A 21,211-nucleotide genomic window follows, 5' to 3' on the forward strand; every position below is an offset into this window, starting at 1 on the left:
CATGGAGGGTGGGCAGACTTAATCGCGTTTTTTCGCCATTTTGAAAACAGCATTTAAATAGTTTAGGCTGATAGATAGCATCCCATATCTCGCCCTCCCCTCTAATCAGAGCGGAGGTGCTGAATTTAGTTAGATCCAATCGCATCTGGTTTTCAGGTGTCGGGCGCACCGGTCAGAGGATAAGGAGGAAAATGATACCCGGTAAGTCATCGGGGTGCGATCTGAGGATGTGCTCCTGATGCCTATATGCTTGGTTAATTTACACCACGCGTAACTTACACCTCTTCGCCTGGATCATCCGCAGGTCGTGGGGGAGATCCGGATGACACACGGTGGTGCTTCGCGCAGGTGAAAGGTGTCGTCGAGGTGAATGTCACGGAAGGTAAGTGATCATTTGCTCGAGCGGCAGATGAATCGATCATCATGACGAGTCATTCGCTGTGATAAATGTTCGTGACAAATTGCATTTGAAATAAACCGTCTGTGATAAAAAAAAAAAGTGCCCGAAGGAATATATTCCAATAACGGAATGTTGGAGAATTGTGACAATTTGAAGGTTGTTTTATGTAACGAAGTGTTTTTTTATTACGGGTGTAAATTCTGTGTTTTTACGTGTGCATTCAATTTTATTATGGAAGACATTGAAGTATAATTTGCTATGGTCTGGATGGCATGTAACTATAGAAACCGTACTTATGCGCCCCCTTCCTCCCCTGGAGCTGGATTGCATAAGCGCGCGGAGCCGCTCACCGTCTCGCTCTCTCCTACGGTACAAAATATTTATGCACGTGATCGCATGATCTTCATACTAATTTTTTCAACATCTCACCGTAACAAATCTTTAAAACTCAGCTTTATTAAACCGGCGCATTGTCGGACTGGCTTCACAAACCACGGAAGTAGTTAGCAGCCGTGGTTATGCAGATTTGTAGATGATTACAAACCCCACTAACGGTTTTTCACAAGTCTATCGATTCCTCAAATGTCTGTCACTGATCGTGTGAAGCAGATCCTTCGTCGGCATCTCAGCTTTTCACACGCCAGATAGACAATTTACAGCCAGATGCAGGCAGCCTCATAATCTTTTTATGAAGTCAGTTATGAAAGATTTTAAATTTTGCCTCAGCGAGCCTCAACATATGTGTTATTAAGGCGTTTTTAAAGAACAAAAGAATTTAATGAAAAATACTTAAACATCCTATATAACCATGACCATAAGTTATTGGATTAGTGTGCTTGACTGCAGCGACGTATACCGAGCCGTTAGCTTAAGCCGAACAAGACAGTTTTCAGTTCTCTCTTAAATGTCAAGCTGTCTCTGTGGAGATTAGAAATGCAAGTACTAAAGAAAAATATATCCTCAGAAATGCTAAGAGTGGATGTGACAGCTCCACATTAGCACATCAGCACTGCTGATGGTCAGAATCAGAATCATCTTTATTGTCAATCAATCCTCTTGACAAGATAAGAACGAAACCCAGCTTCTCAGGTTTTGGTGTGTGCAGCGTGGCTACTAAACAATAAACAAATAACAATAATAATGAAATACTAGAATAAGATATCTGAGCTAGGTATAAAACAGAATAAACAGCCCATGGAGTTAACAATAATAATAGTAATAATAATTATTGACTGGCATTACTAGTTGAAGACGCCCAGGGTTTCCGGACGGAGTCGACACTGAATGTGGCACACAGGATTCAGGGTGACTTACATCCCCTGTAGGAGGGAAAGCCAGCTATCAGTGTGCGATCGTCCGCCGGACGCCCTGCGGGGACGTGCTGCGGGGACGCCCTGCGGGGACGCGCTGCGGGGACGCCCTGCGGGGACGCCCTGCAGGGACACGCTGAGCGAGGCCCTGGGCTGCCTCCTCCTGTGACCTGCTGACTGATTTGGTTGGACCTGAACAGCAGCATACGAATGTGACGCAAGATACACGAACATACGGATACAGCAGTGTGACGAGAAGGATGATGTGGGATCAAGCGCAGCTTCTCCCACAAGCTACCTGCAGCTTTGGCTGCATCCAGGGCCTCCCCTGCACATTTACTCCCACCTTCACATTATTTGCAGTACATCTCTATCAGCCTAAATATAGACATCGCACTCATTCATGGGGCCCCTTAAAGAGCACAGGGAGGGAGGGGGCAGCAGACTGTGACTCAGGCTTATTGTGAGAGGTTGTCAGGGGGGAGGGGGGGGGAGGAACTCAGGCCTTTGATATGCTGATATGCTCAGCCGGTAGGGAATGGGATCCGTCCCTGAAAACTGAGAGCTGCTCCTACTGATTCCTGATCTGTGGAAGATCCTGCTGTCTGAGGGTGAGGGCAGTGGCACCTGAGTCCGAGGGTGAGGGCAGTGGCACCTACTGTCCGAGGGTGAGGGCAGTGGCACCTGAGTCCGAGGGTGAGGGCAGTGGCACCTGCTGTCCGAGGGTGAGGGCAGTGGCACCTGAGTCCGAGGGTGAGGGCAGTGGCACCTGCTGTCCGAGGGTGAGGGCAGTGGCACCTGAGTCCGAGGGTGAGGGCAGTGGCACCTGAGTCCGAGGGTGAGGGCAGTGGCACCTGAGTCCGAGGGTGAGGGCAGTGGCACCTGCTGTCCGAGGGTGAGGGCAGTGGCACCTGAGTCTGAGGGTGAGGGCAGTGGCACCTGAGTCTGAGGGTGAGGGCAGTGGCACCTGAATCTGAGGGTGAGGGCAGTGGCACCTGAGTCCGAGGGTGAGGGCAGTGGCACCTGAGTCCGAGGGTGAGGGCAGTGGCACCTGAGTCCGAGGGTGAGGGCAGTGGCACCTGAGTCCGAGGGTGAGGGCAGTGGCACCTGAGTCCGAGGGTGAGGGCAGTGGCACCTGAGTCCGAGGGTGAGGGCAGTGGCACCTGAGTCCGAGGGTGAGGGCAGTGGCACCTGAGTCCGAGGGTGAGGGCAGTGGCACCTGCTGTCCGAGGGTGAGGGCAGTGGCACCTGAGTCTGAGGGTGAGGGCAGTTGCACCTGAGTCTGAGGGTGAGGGCAGTGGCACCTGAGTCTGAGGGTGAGGGCAGTGGCACCTGAATCTGAGGGTGAGGGCAGTGGCATCTGAGGGTGAGGGTGAGGGCAGTGGCACCTGAGTCCGAGGGTGAGGGCAGTGGCACCTGAATCTGAGGGTGAGGGCTGTTAACACGCCACAGAGCCGTGCTTCTGCAGTGACTGCGGCCTGGTCAGGCTTTGCATGCAAACATCATTTAAGGCACAGAAAATATCACTGCTGTGTACCTTTTAATCAGAGGAAACAGGACAACAAAATAAGTCTTTACTGATTGGTTAGTTCAGTATCTCATTTCTTAGTTAGATATAAGTTAGTACAGTAACCCATATCTTCGCTGATAGGCTGTAATGGTAAAGCTTGGCTTTATAGATTGATGCGTGGGACATGCATTTCACGTTGCTCTTGTGTATAACAGAAATTTCAATGTAAACATATCGACAGTATTCAGTAACGAGTAAAGAAACAAATGTAGCCTTATTGGAAATCACAATGGTGTGTTCTGTCAGGGCAAAACGGTCTTACTTATCCGATCAGATATTCTTCACACGAACCTTCTTTTAAGGACCATCACTGATCAGGGGCACTGGAAGTAGCAACATGTTAATCTACCAAAGTGCTTGTTTCTCATTTATGCAGCGTTAGTCCTTTGTGGCGTTACAGCATGACTCCTGTAATGCAGTATGATAGACTAAGAGAACCACAACTAAAAACATCACGTTCTCTCCCAAAACATGTACATAAAGAAAAATCTTCATTCACACGTTTAAATGCATAATGTTATTCCTTTAATGAATAAGGAATTCTCAATGAGATAAGCGTCAGAATATATACTGCAGTACAAAAAACCACCACCAGATGGTACTGTGAACAACTCGATGACACTTAGAAAACAGCTGCTATCTTGAGATCATGGTTACGTAACTGGCTCTAAAGATAACGCTCTGTCAATGTGCAAAACAAATAGAATTGAAAAGTAAACAGCTTCGCAAGTGCTGTCAACAGAGATAATGTATTTGACACGTTAAACCTGTCATATCTATGGCAATGCTTATGTTTTGACAGTTCTTATTGGTCCATACACAGCACGTAGACACAGTTGATCATAACTTACAAAAATTCTCGGGGGTGCTACACGGTGACCTTCAGTTTACCCTCCCAATATCCTAGGTAGCTTGCCAGACTTGTACTAATTGTATCTGGTATTGATTCAGCTATGACATCATCAGTAACAGGGCAGTCTTATTGGCCCAGTTTCCCGGGGGAATTCCATGAGGATCCCCAATAAGCTCCTCCCCCGGTATATTAAGGATAAAGAGCTTGGCAAAGCGGGATGACTCTTAAATGACAAGTGAATACTGCAAAAGTCTCTCTGACAGATATCACGCACCGAACACTGCGAAAGTCTCTCTGACAGACATCACGCACCGAACACTGTTGCATCCTGTTTGATGTATGTAGGTGACTAAAAAACAGCCCCAACTCTCATCTCCCTGAGAAATCTCTTCAAATAACAGCAGAGCAATCTTTCAGCATTCATTAGACACTCTCTTAATAGCTTTAGTGCCTACATTGATTTCATCAACATCACAGTTTCTCCAGAGACTTGTAGAAGTGCATCTCTGAAGCATTTAAACGCTCCAGTGACTCTGAAAGCACTTCCACCTTCTGATGTCTGTCATGCTTTGTACTGGCTATGATAAAAAAAAAATGATATCAAGCTTTGTTACAAGATGCATAATTTGTGTGGGTTTTTAAATCAGTACTGGGAGTTTATTGTTAAAAATTTTCTGAACATTCTCTGAACTGAATATGCCAAGAAATGTGGAAATAAATATTTGAAGTATACTTTCAGTGTAATTCACAATCAGAAAAAGATTAAGCAGATGAGCGTGTGAACAGCACCCATGCTGGGGACAAAGTGCTCCATCAATCGCACTAAAAACACTGAGAGCAGTATGAAATATGTCAACGCTGAACGAAAATGCAGGAAATCCATGGTGTGACACGTATAAAAAGTGTTCAAAGTTGTACGGTCGTTCTGCCACGTCTCATTTTATACCTGCCTGTGAATTTCTGTCATTCTGTGTTCCCTATCGCACAAGCTCCATTTTAATTTTTGATTGAGTACTGGGAGTAAGAGGGCAAATCGCAAATGAGGAAAGCAAAAGGTAACCAGTACCTCCACTGGAGTAACTAACCAATCATGGTCTATCGAGTTTTGCATTTCCAAACAGACACATTAGCAAATAGACAATTACCTGAATGTAACTGATACTTTAATACAGATATTGCCTCATGGGCTGGGATTGGAATTTTACATCCTTTCTGTGTGCATGTTGTCTGGATCGATCCTTGTCTTGCCCCATTCTGTCCGTCATTTCCCTGTTTGGTCTGCAGGTGTCGCTGGCCATCTCGTTCATTCTCTTCCCAGTGTCTCCCCCTGTATCCCCCTGGTTAAATGGGCTAAGTGGGCAGTTCTGAACCAACCAAACTCCTCCTCCATCTTGGGTTTGAGGCTGGCTAGACACTAGAGGCCAGCCTCACCTGTTTAGACATTTTTGTGGCCTTAGATTCTGTTTTCGCTGAGCTCATGATGCCCTTGTGTTCATGTATTTCAGTTTGCCTTTGTTTATACCATAACTCCCGTTTATTCTGCTTGTGTCTAATTCAGTTATTATGTTCTGTTTTACCTGTTTCCAGTATCTCCTAGTGTTTTGATCTGTAGTGTTAGTCTTCAGTTTTTGGTTAATTGGTTATGGCCCACACTAGTCCCGTATCTAGCCCTTGTCTCATATGTATGTAAGCGCCTGTTCCTTTTCTGTTCCTCATTCGCCCATCATGTTTCTTCCTGTTTTGCTGTATGTGCTGCGGTACATTGGTTCCTGTGTGTTTCCCTGAATTTGTTAGATGTTTTTTTCTTCCTTGAGTTTAGTTTGACTTTAATTAAGTTCCTGTTTGCTTACCTGCCTGTGTTGAGACCCCTTGTGGTCCCTTTTGTTTCTTGTCTTTAAGCTCTCAATAAAGCCCCTTGTTGACATCATGTCACACTGAAGATTGTGCCTTTCACTGAGCCTCTTCTTAACAGTGTGCCCTGTGATGCACGTACAGCTCACCAGGGTGCAGCGTACCCAGCCTTGTGTCCTATTTTGCCTGGGATAAGCCCTGACCAGCTTCAATGGTTAGACGATTGGTGGGTAGGACTAGCTAGTTAAACACTGTGTGTGTTATAGCAGAATACTTGAGAGAGAGAGGTAAGGAACATGCAGTGATACAGCTCGTTGCCGCACCCATCACATGACAAACCACCTCAGGGATGAGAACCTGAGTGCAGCCATGTGGCAGGTGATACCTCAGCACCACACCAGTCCAAATGGACCAGTGTGAGGTTTTTTTCCAGTGGCTGAAGTGCCAATCCTGCCACCAACCCCCAAGTCATTCCCTGTAATCTGGAGGGCCTCCTTATAGGGCTGGCTGTAGATTAACATCATACCCAGGATGAAGCCATTGCAGCTTACAGGCCTTGCTCAAGGGCCCGATGAAGTAGGATCACTCCTGGCATTCATAGGATTTGAGCCCACGACCTTCCAGTTGCTGACACAGATCCCTGGCCTCAGAGCCACCACTGCACCCACAGAATACTTGAATACATACTAATTATAAACATGCCAGGTTCGAGTCCTTAATTCACATGTACAGATCTTCAGGTTTTTAGCTTTTGTCCTCAGTAAAATATTCTGATGGAGAACCTCAGCTTGCCTAGAAATGCATCTTTAATAAAGACACTCAGAATCAAACTGGCAACATACCCACTGGCCCCTGAAAAAAATGCCATTACATTACAGGGGATGGTATTTAACTGTGCTCCCAAATGTTTGGAAAGCATAGACACCCTAAGCAGATATCCAGACTGCCAAAGCGGTGAGCTAGGAGGGCACACAGACTCAGCAAGGATATGTCTTCTCAGTGAGAGATGGAAGGCAGAGCTGGATTCTGATTAGTGGTGACTAAGTGAGCATCAAAACGGCCATCAAAAAGATTAAAACACATATGCTCATTGTCACACTTTGTTAAAACAACATCAACTGTCAGACATTTATGGAAGATGGATGGTGGATTGATGGAAATGCAAATGAATAAAATGACGACCATAAACCATCTTAGAAGGGGACACCTCTAGTTGCCGTCTTTGTAATTTGTTTCACATAATGAAAATTCAGATACCCTCTTTTCATCATATAGGAGTTTAGCGGAGTTGGGGTTCAGTAGCACGTCAGCCATAGTAATCCCATGTTTAGTTTTTAGTCTCTTACCAAGAAAGGTAATTTAATTTATTTTTAGTAAAGTGAGTCTTTATTAAAAAGCTTTTAATGTCAAAAGCCCCAGGGACATTGTAAGTAAGTGTGCTCCATCGTTTTTTAAAACCGAATGTCTTGCTCAGCTGATCAGCGTAGCTGTTTTGTGTGTCGCGCTTATTATTAGTAGGCATGTTGGACACCGAGGGCTCTGGGGACGTGACTGTTCTATTTTAGAATGCCATAGAGATGATGTGTATGTTTTCGTGACCTTAGAAGGAATGCACGTAAAATTGTGTAAAGCTCTTTATGTACATCTTTTTTAAATCGAACAGGCAAAGTATTAACACAGCGGCTAATAGCATAAAGATATACGTAGGCTATTCAGTCAGTGTAAGAGGTTAAACTGCAGACAACAGGAATATTTATACTGGTATCTTCCACTTTATATCATGGGTATGTGGGGGTTATTTGTCAAAACAAAGCAGTTTGTGAATAAGCAAAATAATAAAAAAAACAGACAAATTACTGGCATCCGGTCCAGCGTGTGACCCCTTCGTCGTCGTCCCCCCAGTCCCCCAGGGTAAGCGGTAGGAAACAGGGCAGCTGGACGGTTAATCAGTAACGTCTACACGGAATACAAACCGAATTTAAATATTAATAGTTATCAGAATTTACAACAACATCAATAATAACAACAACAACAATAATGCTGTAATAATAATAATGTTATAAGTAAATAAGTATCCGGAGTAGGCATGTGTGTTTTTTCACGAATTTCTATCTGGGAATATAAAGAGCATGTATTCGCCGCTGACTTAGCTATTTATTCCGCGCCGGCCAGCGATTGGTAATTTTATGTTTGTGTGTGAAAGGGAGGGGGCGGTGGAAGGAGAGCGAGAGAGCAGGAGACGAGGGGGGGAGCAAGGGAGTGTGTCGGCAGATACTGGGACATTTAACTTCCTCGCAGCTGAGGCAGCGGCGGCGATCATCACTGTGCTCACAGGCAGCCAGCAGATGCGGTGCCGGCAGCCGGCAGCCCTCCTCCTCTGCGCTCCCCGATGCTCAATCCCCTGCGATTCGTGAGAAAAAGCGCAGCCTGACGTCCAGCTAACGACGGGGGGGATGAAGGAAACATGATGAACGAGAGAGAAGCGTCGTCAGGAGACATGTCAATCTCCCCGATCCGCTATTGCAGTAAAGGAGGGATCTGCGGTCCGATTTAAAGTGATGCTGCTGTAGATCAGTGGAAAAAAACGCAGGGAGCTCTTCTCCCTGTCCTCTTCCTCCGGTGTGTCACCGACTTTCGGATATGGACAAAACAGTAACGCGTTACCGCTAACGAAAAGATTTTTAAAACATGAAATGCTTTTCCCGTTACCTGCCGTACCTTTTCCGACCCCCTAGCACCATACTGTCCTCCAGTTGCCACACAGAAGGTAGGTACGTGGGGTTTGATTTAACGGGGCTGTGGGTTTGGATGACGGGCTGGGTGGAGGGGGAGGGGTGGGGGGGGGGGGGGGGGAGAGGAGGGGTTGTTCTGAAGCGTGTGTTTTCTGATGGAGAGGGACACCACTGTATGGGTGAGAGCAGCAGACAGTCGCTCTGCCCCATCGCTCATTGCTCCCTCTCCTCCGTGTCTCTGTTTTGGAAAACGTTTGATCCGAACGTGCAAAGTAAATCGACGTCTGTTTACCCAGTTAGGTTTAGTTACCTTAGCATATCTGCCATTACTGTACCAGATTGCTGATACTGGCAGCTTGACTGCAATAAACTGCCAGATCTTTCCATGACTGGGCATGTTTGGAGGTTATTAATGGGAATGTTTGGTTCAGGTGGTTCTGCTTGACAGGAAGGTTCGTGTTTGTTTAGCTGTGTCATTTCTGAGTGAGACATATTTACCACTGAACGGGGACACTATTAAAACCTCCAGTTACAAAACAGAAGCCATTTCTGTGATATAGCTGTCACTGTCCCTATCCCTGAAACTCACTGCAGAAAATTACCTATTTACAAATTACACTTAATGCCATACAATGCTCTTTAAAATCAAAACAACTATCAGCACTTCTGATACATGTTGTCTTTATTATCACGTATTTATGGCCTACAGTAACCCTACAGTCAACCTCAGCTCCTTTAACCATGCAGCCATTCATGAAACACGTGACTGCCGCGGCGATTTTAGTTCACAGCTTCATTCTGAATCACCTGCATGCCGTTAAGATGTCACACATCCAGAAACTCCGGCATAGTTGCGAGCCGATTTGTTATTCTGTTAACCAGTTGTTTTATTTGTACCATGTTATTGTTTATTATAGATAAAATGCTTATCTCATCTATCCCAGTAAAAGGGGGTTTTCTTTAGAACTAATTAATTCCTGGTGGACTTACTGGTTTTAATAGTGGCTTGTGTGCATTTATTTGTAAGGGTATTTCCACAGGACAATTCCTGCAAGCACCACAGTGGATTCACTTTGAAGTCATATTTATAAATAGTTTTCTGTGTAACTATTGCACGTCACATGTCATAGACAGCTAGAAGGCTATCAGTGGGAGGTGAACTAACCATTAAAAAGCTTGCAGATCGTAGGCAGAACAGTAACCCTGACCAAGGCAGCATTGAGGGAAAAGAGGTTCTGAAAGTACAAGTGGGTGGGGTCACAGTATTCGACCAACCAATGGGGGGTGGGTTAAACCATTTGGTAACTGAATGCAACCTCTTGCACCACAGATTCTGATCTCATTTCTGCCATTAGCCGGTGTCAGTGAATAACTAGATGCTGGGTATATTTTTACTACAGTAATAACAAACTAAGAAATGTATGTTATAAAAGAAATCTCTATTATTGGGATTAAGTCCCAGTGCAAACCAAAACTTAAGGAAACCAAGACAAAACATGAACTGGGTGTACCAGTCTTTAAACTAATTTCCAAAAAACCTGGCAACTCAATGTAGGCTTTTCATATTTTCTAGTAAGAAAATTAATAAGAAAAATGTAAGATGCTTATTTTGCTAAATATAAACAGCAGACATGTAGGGGCCTGTTCAATCCATTTTACGAAGAGACGCAAGGACAGAGCAGGATGAGGATTTGTTATTAATCTGCCAGATTCCTTACAGCCCCTCTCCGAGCGAGAAGCATTAGTATCGTCTGCTGGGTGTTTCACGAGTTGACGCTGCCTTTATTAAGCTTTGACCTATTTACAACGCAGTTTCACATGCAATAATGTTAGCGCCATTTCCAGCACGCAGCTCGAATGCCGCTGCTCCTCCAGTCGTGACTTAAATAACGGGAGTTAGTATCGTGCTGCCTGATTTTTCCGCTGGAAACGTATCCGGCACGGTGACCACTGCTATAGCTCCAGCTCAGTTCCCGTCCTGCTGCAGGTGAAAAGCTTGAATGAGCCTTTTAGGGGAACTGGGGAGATCGGGGTGGTTATGTGTAATGCACGTTAGCCTGTGCACTGCGAGTTATTCTTAACATGATTTATTAGGTCAGTACGCTGCATGGTTAATGCAATGTGTCATTCCCTTTTAATTATGCACCCCTCGCTCTGGAGTTCCACTCAGAGGCAGTGCAGGGTCTGCACTGTGGGATGGGACAGTAAATGCATTGTGGGCGGGCGGATTTTAAGTAAGTCAGCTTTCCTGTCGAGATTAAAATGTTCTCACCATGCAACTGGTGTTAGGAGTTGTTCACCTCGTTAGCTGTACTGTATTTTAACTTTTTCCAATGCGTAAATGTTTCTTTTAACGAACTCTGTCAGCAACGTCATTCTGTCAGGCACCGTTACAATCGCAGCTCAACCCCTTTCCTCTGATATTTACTGCTCCACAAAAAGAGCACAAAGCAGAAAAAATGAAAACAAACTGGTGCTTCCTAATTACACTGAGCAGGAGAGGCTCACAGGCCGCGGGGATCTTGCTGCCACAGGGGGATTGACTTCAGGGGCAGGTCTGACCCAAGCTGTGAAAAATTGCCCCAGGAGACATTTGCCTGCGACCATCTTGGGTATTGGATTGCTGTGACTTCAGTGCTGCCAGTCTTCACTTAAGAGTGACTGTGGTCTTGGCTCTGTCAGCCCAGGGTGGAGGCTAGAGTGGGTGGGGGCTAGAGTGGGTGGGGGCGGAGTCTAACTCATCACTGGCTAGTCAGGCCTGTGACAACGTTCTCGAGCACCCCAGCACCGTCCCCATCTTTCTGGAAAATTTGGCTGTGTAATGTGGGGATGCAGCTGGCCGTGTAACGACATGGTCACACCCCTTCATCACCCTTGTGTGCCATCACCCCCCTCCCCCCACATATAAACACTCTCAAGTGAAATGAGCGACGGTGAGGTCTGCTGCAGCCCCGCCGCCGTCGCTCAGGGTGTGGCCAGTGGCGCTGGGCTGAGAAATAAGCGAACAATGCTGAGGCACCTTCAGAGCTGTGGATCAATGATCTAACTGCGTCGCATCAAGACGCTGGGCATCGAGGGAAGTGATTTCCCAGCTCGCAGTGTCTCTGGAACCTGAGCTTTTCATATCGCATCGTGAAGGGAGCCTCTTCTGTTCTGTTCTGTGGAGCATGAAGTCCTTTTAGGAGGCTGAGATGCTGTGGCTGATTGGGAGAAGGATGGTGACGACTTCCCCTCTGTCGCATTAAAAACCGCCTTAGTGCTGTCATCACGCATCTGCCTGGGGTGGGGGTGGGGGGGGGGGTACATATCTTTGAGCTCTGCTGGATAACCAGTGCAAACGAGCGGGAGGGAAAACAAGTCTGTCCTGTGCTTCTCCTGCCAAAACTCCAGAAGCATCGCAGCCAACGGCTCTTCACAGGGGGACAATATTCATCCACCGTGGATGTAACTGTTAGTCACTCGTTATTCCCAAGATTGCTCTCAAGCCTGTGACTCCCGCTCTTTCCTAATCACCGGCTTATACTTGCCTGTCTCCTGTTTACTTAGGAGCTGACGTTCACATGGTGGGGTGTAACTGGAGTAACCCCGTCATTTAGATCCGGGGCTCGGCGTCAGGCGAACACGTCACACACAGGCATGATGTGACTGGGAATTCAGCCCCGATCCGGGAGACGCCAGTTATTTTTAACAAGCATTGGGAGGAGACCAGTAACCCTGAGCGGCTAAGCGAGTTGAAGGGCCTATTATAATGGCATTAGAGGACCCCACAAATGAGGACGTTCCCTTGGGATCAGCAGAGTTTATCCAATATTATCTTAATCTTGGTGGCCTCAGTCTAGCTGTTCACAGCATCGCACCTTGGTTTTGCATCTCAGCTGATGATGCTCTAATCAATGATCAAACGCTTCTTGTGACAGACAGGCAGGATTTCAGATTAGACAAAACAGAACCATGATCCCATGGAGTGTCTCTGTGCTCAGCACCGACATCCGGCAGCCTCTGCTTATGCGGCGGGGTGGGGGAGGCTCTGGGGTGTGAGAGTGTCTTGCCTGCGTTGTGTGTAGCGGCGGAGAAAAGAAATGAGGAATCAAGAAAAGGGGGAGAAGGTTTCCGGAATAAAATGGTGGGTCACCGGAGAAGACTGATGTTCAGCTGCGATGGCAGAGCAGCAACCCACCCTTGGGATTTAACCCCTCTGGTGACCATCTTGTAACCACTGCTCTTCATAATGCCTCATAACACCAAGTGAGCGGGCTCTGTTAAATTAACAGCATTAACAATAAACAATATTATTAAAAATGAAAACTGTTGCATCTTGAGAAAGAACGAAGCCTCCCGGTGCATTTTATCATCCCTCATGGAGGCAGAAGCACGTGCAGATTGTTCAGAGCAGCGTTTCCCAGTCTGGTCCTCTGGGACCCGCCGACAGTCCAGGTTCGTGTCCCTCCCAGCGCCCAGCTGTCTGCGGGTCCCCGAGGACCGTTTTGGGAAACACTGATCTAGATGAACTGTGCCTTGGTTTGCAGGCCACATCTGCAGACTGAGAGGCTGATGCAAGGCTGGGTCACATCCTCCTATCCGTGGGCCTTGTTGGCTGCCCCAAGCCTTCACCTAAAGACTCAGTGAGTCGTCGCTCTTTAATGGAAGCCTGTGGGACGTGTCCCGTCTGTCCGGGGCAGTTCTAGAAAAGTCCGTATTCAGTTTCCGAGGGATCCTTGGGTCGGCACACAAAGTCACATATTGCGCCAGGTCGTAATCCGGCCACAATGGGCGTTTTGTATATCCATCACCACTGAGCATTTCAATGTTCCCCTGGAACTCGATTGGGCAGCTTCAGTGGGTTTCCAGGTGGGCAGGTTTGCATAGCCGCATTAGTGTCCGGAATTTGTTTGGTCATGTGGGCCTCTCTGCAAGCACTCATTCACGCAGACTGGCACCAGAACGGAAGGCAAGAGAGTGATTAGAGAGAGTCTGAAAGCAGAGAGAGGAGGGAAGAGGAGGAAAGTATGCAGGAAGAAAACCTAGCGGATGAGCAATGCGCAGAGCGGTATCTGCGCCGCCATTGGCTGCTTTAGAGCTCTCAGCCCTCGGCTCATTGGCTTATTATGGGTTGGTATATTGTAGGTGTTGGTGTGTCCGGTCAGACTAAACCCCTGGACTGTCTCTGTGTATTTACATTTTTTCCATTACGGGCTCATGTCTGTGCATGTATAAAGGCTTCCACTGATGAGACGACAAGAGCGTCCATGTCTTTCAGGGTGAGAATCTGAGTGTGAATGAGTAGACGAGCCTGACTGCATTATCCATAGCTGTTATTTCATAAGGGACACGGGGGGGGGGGGGGGGGGGCATGAGCTCCCCAAAGGGAACTTTCATTGGGCTGCATGGAGTGGGGGCTCCCCCAGCCAGGAGAACACCCCCTTGCTCTGCTCCGTCTTCGGCACGTTGCATGCCCCCACGGTGGTGGTGGGGAGGGGGGGGGGGGGTTTCTCACCTCCCCTGATTAGAACGGAGCTGAAACAGACACATATATACTGACTTTATGGAATATCACCCTGGGCAGAGCCTGCGATCCCTCACCCAAACGGCCCCAGAGCGTGCAGGGCTTGGGCGGCTGCGCTGTCACAGTGCAGAACTGCTCATTACCTCAGACGCTGCCCTCTTCTGTTTGGCTGATTGACCCTCAGCTCGGGTTTGGCTTCCCAGGACACAGTGATGTCCCCCCCACCAGCCCCCCCCTAGCCGGAAGGTTCCCTGGAGCAGCTCAGCTGGAGTTTGCCAAACTTGCCAAAGTCAGATCAAGACCAAATCTCCTCGTAGCACACAGGCTGTGTGTATGTGTGTGTGTGTGGGTCAGACATACATTACATTGTGGGGACATTTGTTCACCACAACGTGATAAAAACCTGTTATTTTGAGGTTGTGGGGACCATTTTTTACGTTGCCACAAGGGGAAATTCAATTTTATAAAAACCTGTGACTGCAATCAAAATACTAAAAAATTTGTTTGTTTACTTACGGTTAAAGTTACAGGGTTGGATGTGTGTGTGTGTGTGTGTGTGTGTGTGTGCTTGTGTGGGTTATGTATACATTACATTGTGGGGACCAAATGTCCCAACAATGTGATGAAAACCTGTTATTTTTGGCATTGTGGGGACCATTTTCTCAGTCCTCACAAGGGGAAACTCAATTGAATAAAAATCTGTGACTGCAATCAAAAAACTAAAAGTAAGGTTAGGGCTGGGTAGGTTGTGTGTGTGTGTGTGTGTGTGTGTGTGTGTGTCATGGACCAGGTAACACACTGGTGTAATGCAGTCATGGTGGCATTCTGAGTGATGCAGGAACACTTGTTCTGCACTGGAAATGTTTCACTGCTTGAAGTCGTTTCCTGACCTTCTGAGTAACTGAAGCAGCAAGAGAACTGAGGCAGCCGTCCATGATTTCGGACAGGTTCCCCACCGCAGCTCGATCACGGTGCCTCTCCTCTGCACTCCTCTGTCTGCAGACTTCATTCTAACACTGGAGGGGTTATCTGTGTTTACACTGGGTCCCGTGTTTCTCCTATCAGTGACATGTGACAAGTCGCTGTAAGGCACGTGGAGATAAAAGACTTGTTTGTGATTCAGTTACAGCCAAGGCCTCCAGCGTTGATGTCAACGTTGCATGAAAGAGGTGCAGCCTTTAAGGTGGACCGTAAGGAGGAGATGGGCTTTGAGCAAATGTACTCATCAGGAAGCCTCTGTACCGTGTCTGTGTTATGCCCTTCGGCTGCCTGAACACCTAGGCATTCATCTCTGCAAGCAAGCTGTGCTTACATCTCAGCTAGCATTTGAGTGACATGTGCTCATTAATTGCACAGAAGACTGCCTGTCATATTCGGGGAGGGCGGGTGGGTGGGTGGGGGTCCATCGGACATGAGCCTGTGTGTCCTGGGCATGCTTGCTCCCTGGTGGGGGGGCTATAGGAGGGTGGCACTGCTCTGTCTGTCACGTGCATCAGCAGATGAGATGAATCTGTTTCCCATCATCAGCTTTGTGTCTGAAAATTGACTGTAAAACTTTGTTTCCTTGGTATTGAAAGCAGTCCTCACCTCGTTCAAAATTTGACCAACTCATGGGTTGACAACTAACAGTTTTATAGGCCTACAGTTTATTTCTAATTCAAGGTTAGACAGACAGGTTTTATTATCAATGAATATTTGTTTTACCATATTTTCACTTGTTCAGTGGTTAATGATGAGAGTTTGAAACACCGTTTCAAGTCAACAGGCCCTGATGGGGCACTTTGGGTATTAAGCCTGAACAGGTGTTTAACTTGAACCTGAACTGGTATTAAACCTGTATTGGTGCTTAACTTGAACCTGAAGTCACATTAAAACTGAGCTGGCAAAATTCCCACCTGCACAAAATGAGAATGACTGTACATTTGCCAGGTCAGCAGCTATGATTGTATACTTGGTCTGGGTATAAGGTGGTCCAGCTGGCTCTCTGCTTGATAGGTATAAACGTCAGAAGTCACCTTCAGTTTTTGGTAGCGCAGCACTTCCATCAGAACTTCCTACAAAAGTGCAGGTAATTTTCTCTCATCATGCAGCCGTAATCATTTGGGCAGATTGGGGCTCCATCACATTACTTCAAACGTGGGCTTTTATGTCAGTATAGTCTTCCCAGCATACGTCAGATCCGAGCGTTCGTTCACTTTTTTCTAATAGCTAAGCAGCACCTGAATGATACCAGGCTGTTTGTTTGTTTGCCGTTTCAATTTTCTTTCTTATTTCGAATAGCTAAGAAGCGCCTGAATGACCAAGGCAGCTCTTTATGTTTGTTTGCCGTTTCTTTTCATTTGCTTATTTCGAATAGCTAAGAAGCGCCTGAATGACACCAGGCTGTTCTTTATGTTTGTTTGCCGTTTCTGTTCATTTGCTTATTTCGAATAGCTAAGAAGCGCCTGAATGACACCAGGCTGTTCTTTATGTTTGTTTGCCGTTTCTGTTCGTTTGCTTATTTCGAATAGCTAATGTTCTTTCTTTCGCCAGGGTGCTTGCTGCCACCAAACATGGCCTTTTCCTCACATCTGTTTGTCTGTTGTGTCAGGTCCTTTTACCCTGTGTACAGGAGAGCCACATAAACTCAGATGGTTAGAGCTGCTAATCTAAGCTGGACTTAGGCCACTCCCATTAGCTTTAACCTTGTTGTCAAATTGTGGTGGTTCAGGACGCAGATCGTTATGTACGTTTGTGCCACAGTATTATCTTGTGGGGGAGGTGCACTGGCTCCAGGGATTGTGTTATCACCTCACACTTCAGGGCCCAGCCCTGTGTGAACACAGAATTTCCATGCCACCCCCCACCCCCCCCAGTTTCCACAGTGCTGGTTTTAACACATGATTAAAATGCATGCAGCTCAGGTGAAATGGTGTAAATTGGCTGCTGAATGGGTTTGTGTGTGTGTGTGTGTGTGTGTGTTATGTTTATATTACATTGTGGGGACCATTTTTCATGTCCAGATTGTATGGGTCCTTCCTGAAAATGTATAGATGCTGTTACTCCGCTGAAGGGCCTGGACTGGTGACTCTTCCGAGCCCATATGCCATCAGTGGTGGTGGGTTATAACTGAGGTTTCTGCCAGTCCCTCAGCTTGGTGTTTAACCTGCACACATCCCACATCTGGCTGTATTTAGGCATTGGGGAGGGAGGATCTTGAGGGGCATTGTGGGAATGCTGTGCCCACTTTTGTGGAATGCTTGTGGCTGTGGCCTTGAATAAAGCTCTCCTGCCTCGGAGCTGAGTATTTCCTTCAGGCTGAAGGTGGACTGTGAGGGGAGACGATGGCGTGGACATCGCCTAAGGCGGATACCTCACAGCTCGGGGTCTGACCCCTGCACAGGATTCACAACGTCGCCCTGTCCTGTGAGGTCCCTTCGTCTACAGGCTCCCCCTGCCCCCAGGCCTATAGTCGTGTTTACTCCTCCAACTTCCGGGGGATCCCGGTGCGTCAGCTGTGGCTTTCCAGGAGCCGGACAATCTGCCATCATTGCTTCATGCCTTATCGGAGATCTCTTCGGCCATTGGCAGAGCCCTTCTGCTTGCACCTGTGAGGGGAAGTCATTGCATGATGACTGAGTGGCTGCCGCGATCAGTGCAGTGAAAATGCAGTGTGACTGCATGGTGCACTTGGCCTCTTGCAAGCAGTGATGTTTCTATGCTATAGAGGTTAGCCACAGACAGCAGTAGCAACACTGTTGCAAGCACCTGTCCATCCCAATAACAGCAAAGCAATAACACACTGCACCTGTCCATCCCAATAACAGCAAAGTAATAACACACTGCACCTGTCCATCCCAATAACAGCAAAGCAATAACACACTGCACCTGTCCATCCCAATAACAGCAAAGTAATAACACACTGCACCTGTCCATCCCAATAACAGCAAAGTAATAACACACTGCACCTGTCCATCCCAATAACAGCAAAGTAATAACACACTGCACCTGTCCATCCCAATAACAGCAAAGTAATAACACACTGCACCTGTCCATCCCAATAACAGCAAAGCAATAACACACTGCACCTGTCCATCCCAATAACAGCAAAGTAATAACACACTGCACCTGTCCATCCCAATAACAGCAAAGTAATAACACACTGCACCTGTCCATCCCAATAACAGCAAAGCAATAACACACTGCACCTGTCCATCCCAATAACAGCAAAGCAATAACACACTGCACCTGTCCATCCCAATAACAGCAAAGCAATAACACACTGCACCTGTCCATCCCAATAACAGCAAAGTAATAACACACTGCACCTGTCCATCCCAATAACAGCAAAGTAATAACACACTGCACCTGTCCATCCCAATAACAGCAAAGCAATAACACACTGCACCTGTCCATCCCAATAACAGCAAAGTAATAACACACTGCACCTGTCCATCCCAAAATGCGAAGACGGGATCTGGTTTTCTGGGACCATGGTGGAGGGTATTTAGTCTGCACTGGGCTTCTCTGAGTGCATCTGCCAGTGGGTGCAGAGATGTACACAGGCTTTACTCCAGCACGTTCAGGACCCACTTATATGGCCCAAATATAATGTACCGTTTGGATGGATCTTAATTATCTGTTTAAACAATCTTTTAGATTGCTGTTATTGTACTTACGCTTCATTCAGCCCTTTGCAGGTTCTGGTATGTATGTATCTCTCTTATTCACTCTGGATTTGGAGCTTCTGGGATGCCTGTAAGGGAAGAGGGCAATTCCTACATCGGGGACGGTCACTTCCGGGGGTCAGGGTGGGGTTTGCTCAGCAGAGAGGCATCAGCACTGGCCTGGACGTGACTCCAGGACAGCGAGGGGGGAAAAAGAGATAAGAGCAAATCCAGATGGTTCCGTAATCTTATCCTGTCTGACGTGCAGATGAGGGGAAGGTGAGAGATAGTTCACGGCAGAGTGACAAGGGCCATGTCTGGAGACCATGGGGGGACTGTGTGTCCGTGTGGCTAAATTAAGGGCCCACATAGATTCAGGCAGCACTGAAAATAAGCACAGGAATTATGACAAGAGGGACTTTAGCGGCTAGAACAGAGGATGACTGTTGCTCTTGTGTGATTCTAGCTGTGTGTTAGCAGTAAGCAGTAAGCTTCTGACCAGTGGTGCGCCGTCCCTTTAAGGGGATGGCCTGTTACCAGAACAAGGTGCCCAGTGTGCGGCCAAAGCCATTGATCACACAGCGCAGCCCGGGGGGGCTGTAACTGACTCCAAGTATTTCTGTTTCACCCTGAAGCTCCGTGGTTGCTCAGCTGAAAGAATGGGCCCTGTCAGGCCATGCGGGGGGGGGCTCAATCCGGAAGGTGGAGCCCGGCTGGGAAGCGGAGACGTGCTCACCAGCCAGCGGCACCATGCAGAATATCAGCCAAGCCAACCCTGCAGGTGTCACCGCTGAGCTTCTGAAAGGGGCTGGCTGTGTTGTTATAGCAACGCTTTGTTTGGATTTTTTTCCGTGATGTGATGGGACCACAGGGCTGCTGCAGGGGGGGATGGGGGGTGCTTTTCCTTCTGAATAGGTCGCCCTCGTGTGGTGCACTGCTCCAGGGTCGAGGCTCAGTTCCCCCCCCCCCAGGGTCTGGCTCTTCTGTAACTAACGGCTCCGCAGTGGAAAGAGCTGTCAGAGTGACTGAGGAGCTGTGCGTGGACTCCCAAGCACCCCTCCGACCACCCCCACGCTCGCCACCTGCCCGGCTGCCTTGGGAGGAGCTGAGGAAAAAGCCCCCCAGGATTGGCATATATCAAACATGTAGAGGATCTACGCATTAATGCATCCATCACAATGTAGGTGATTCTTTAAGCCCCATTTGGGTGGGGGGGCTTCAGCCATCTCATTTTTTTGTCTGAACTTCCCTAAAAAAATTGTCTAAATGCATTTACTGATTTGCCCATGTTTTTGTCGCCCTGCATATCGAGAGCTCCCTCCAGAGGACAACCTCTTGTTGGTTTTGTGCAAATTTCAGAAAAAGTTCCTTTTCTCTCATCTACTGTACACGTGAATCACATGTCACCGAAGCTTGTCATCGTTCCCCTTACATACAAAAAATTAACCTTCCCGCTCGCCCAGTCAGACTGATCTGAACCCTCACCAAGCCACCTCTGGGGGGCGCGTGGTGACGTGGCCCGGATAGAGGACCTCTATTGCCAACAGTGCTCCGGCCTCCGGCTCGAGCGCGTGCAGTCGGTTAGGGGGGGGGTCCTGAACTGGAGGAGGAACGTGAGTTAACGGAGGCGTCCCAGTACATTCGCAGACACTTCCGATGTGTGGCCAGGTTAGATTCAGATAAAAAATAGGCCGTGTGAGGTTTTATTTTTTATAAAAACTGGTAAGCAGAACTGGCGACGTGCCCGGTCACTCGGGCTGCTGTCGGTTTGCTTTGCAGACGAGCACATCTCTAATGCTCTCTAACGTGCGCACTCTCCTTGATTATACCGTAGCACGCGGTCCCCCGGGACATCATGCGTGTCGCCGCGTGACCCCGTTTGGAAGCTGCGCGGGACGGAGGGCGGGACCGGGTCGTTATCCGCCGAAAATCACGAGCTTTGAGTTTGCAATCAGCTCCCAAGACGCCGTTGCTACCATAAAGCCAATTATGTTAATAGCGACTGTGCGATGTTAAAGCGAAGGCTCTCCTGTCCTCTGCTGCAAGTCGCAACTGGGAATAGGCCTATATAAAGACTGCTTTTCAGGAACGGGGAGAGCCTGTCTAAAATCATTCACATTCCCCAAAGGATTAGAGTGTTATGAATTAAATGTCGATCGTATTTGTGCTGGGGAAAGCCCACGTTTAGTCATGTTAAAATTTTATTTAGTACAGACAGGTCTCCAGATCCCCTGTCCCTGTGTCCGCTGAAGGAAGAAAAAAAAAGGTCACATGTTCAGTTTCACACTGATGGAAAATACGACAACGAAATACCGTTTCTCTGACACATGATCGGTCGGATTCTTT

At 47.6% G+C, this 21,211-nt stretch overlaps 1 protein-coding gene across 2 annotated transcripts in view; it reads left to right on the top strand.

Moving 5' to 3' along the window:
• Positions 1–21,211, top strand: part of ppp2r2ba (protein phosphatase 2, regulatory subunit B, beta a) — a 70,320-nt gene that overhangs the window by 687 nt on the left and 48,422 nt on the right. Inside the window, exons 2-3 of one of the 2 annotated variants that reach the window (XM_023844655.2) lie at positions 157–201; positions 305–382. In XM_023844655.2, coding sequence (XP_023700423.1) covers positions 192–201; positions 305–382 — 88 coding nt within the window. In that variant the 5' untranslated portion in view covers positions 157–191. Of the gene's footprint in view, positions 1–156; positions 202–304; positions 383–8,206; positions 8,752–21,211 lie in introns of those variants that run through there. The other variant, XM_023844656.2, reaches the window with a different exon arrangement.

Source organism: Paramormyrops kingsleyae, chromosome 10 (assembly GCF_048594095.1).
Source record: "Paramormyrops kingsleyae isolate MSU_618 chromosome 10, PKINGS_0.4, whole genome shotgun sequence".
Taxonomy (NCBI): domain Eukaryota; kingdom Metazoa; phylum Chordata; class Actinopteri; order Osteoglossiformes; family Mormyridae; genus Paramormyrops; species Paramormyrops kingsleyae.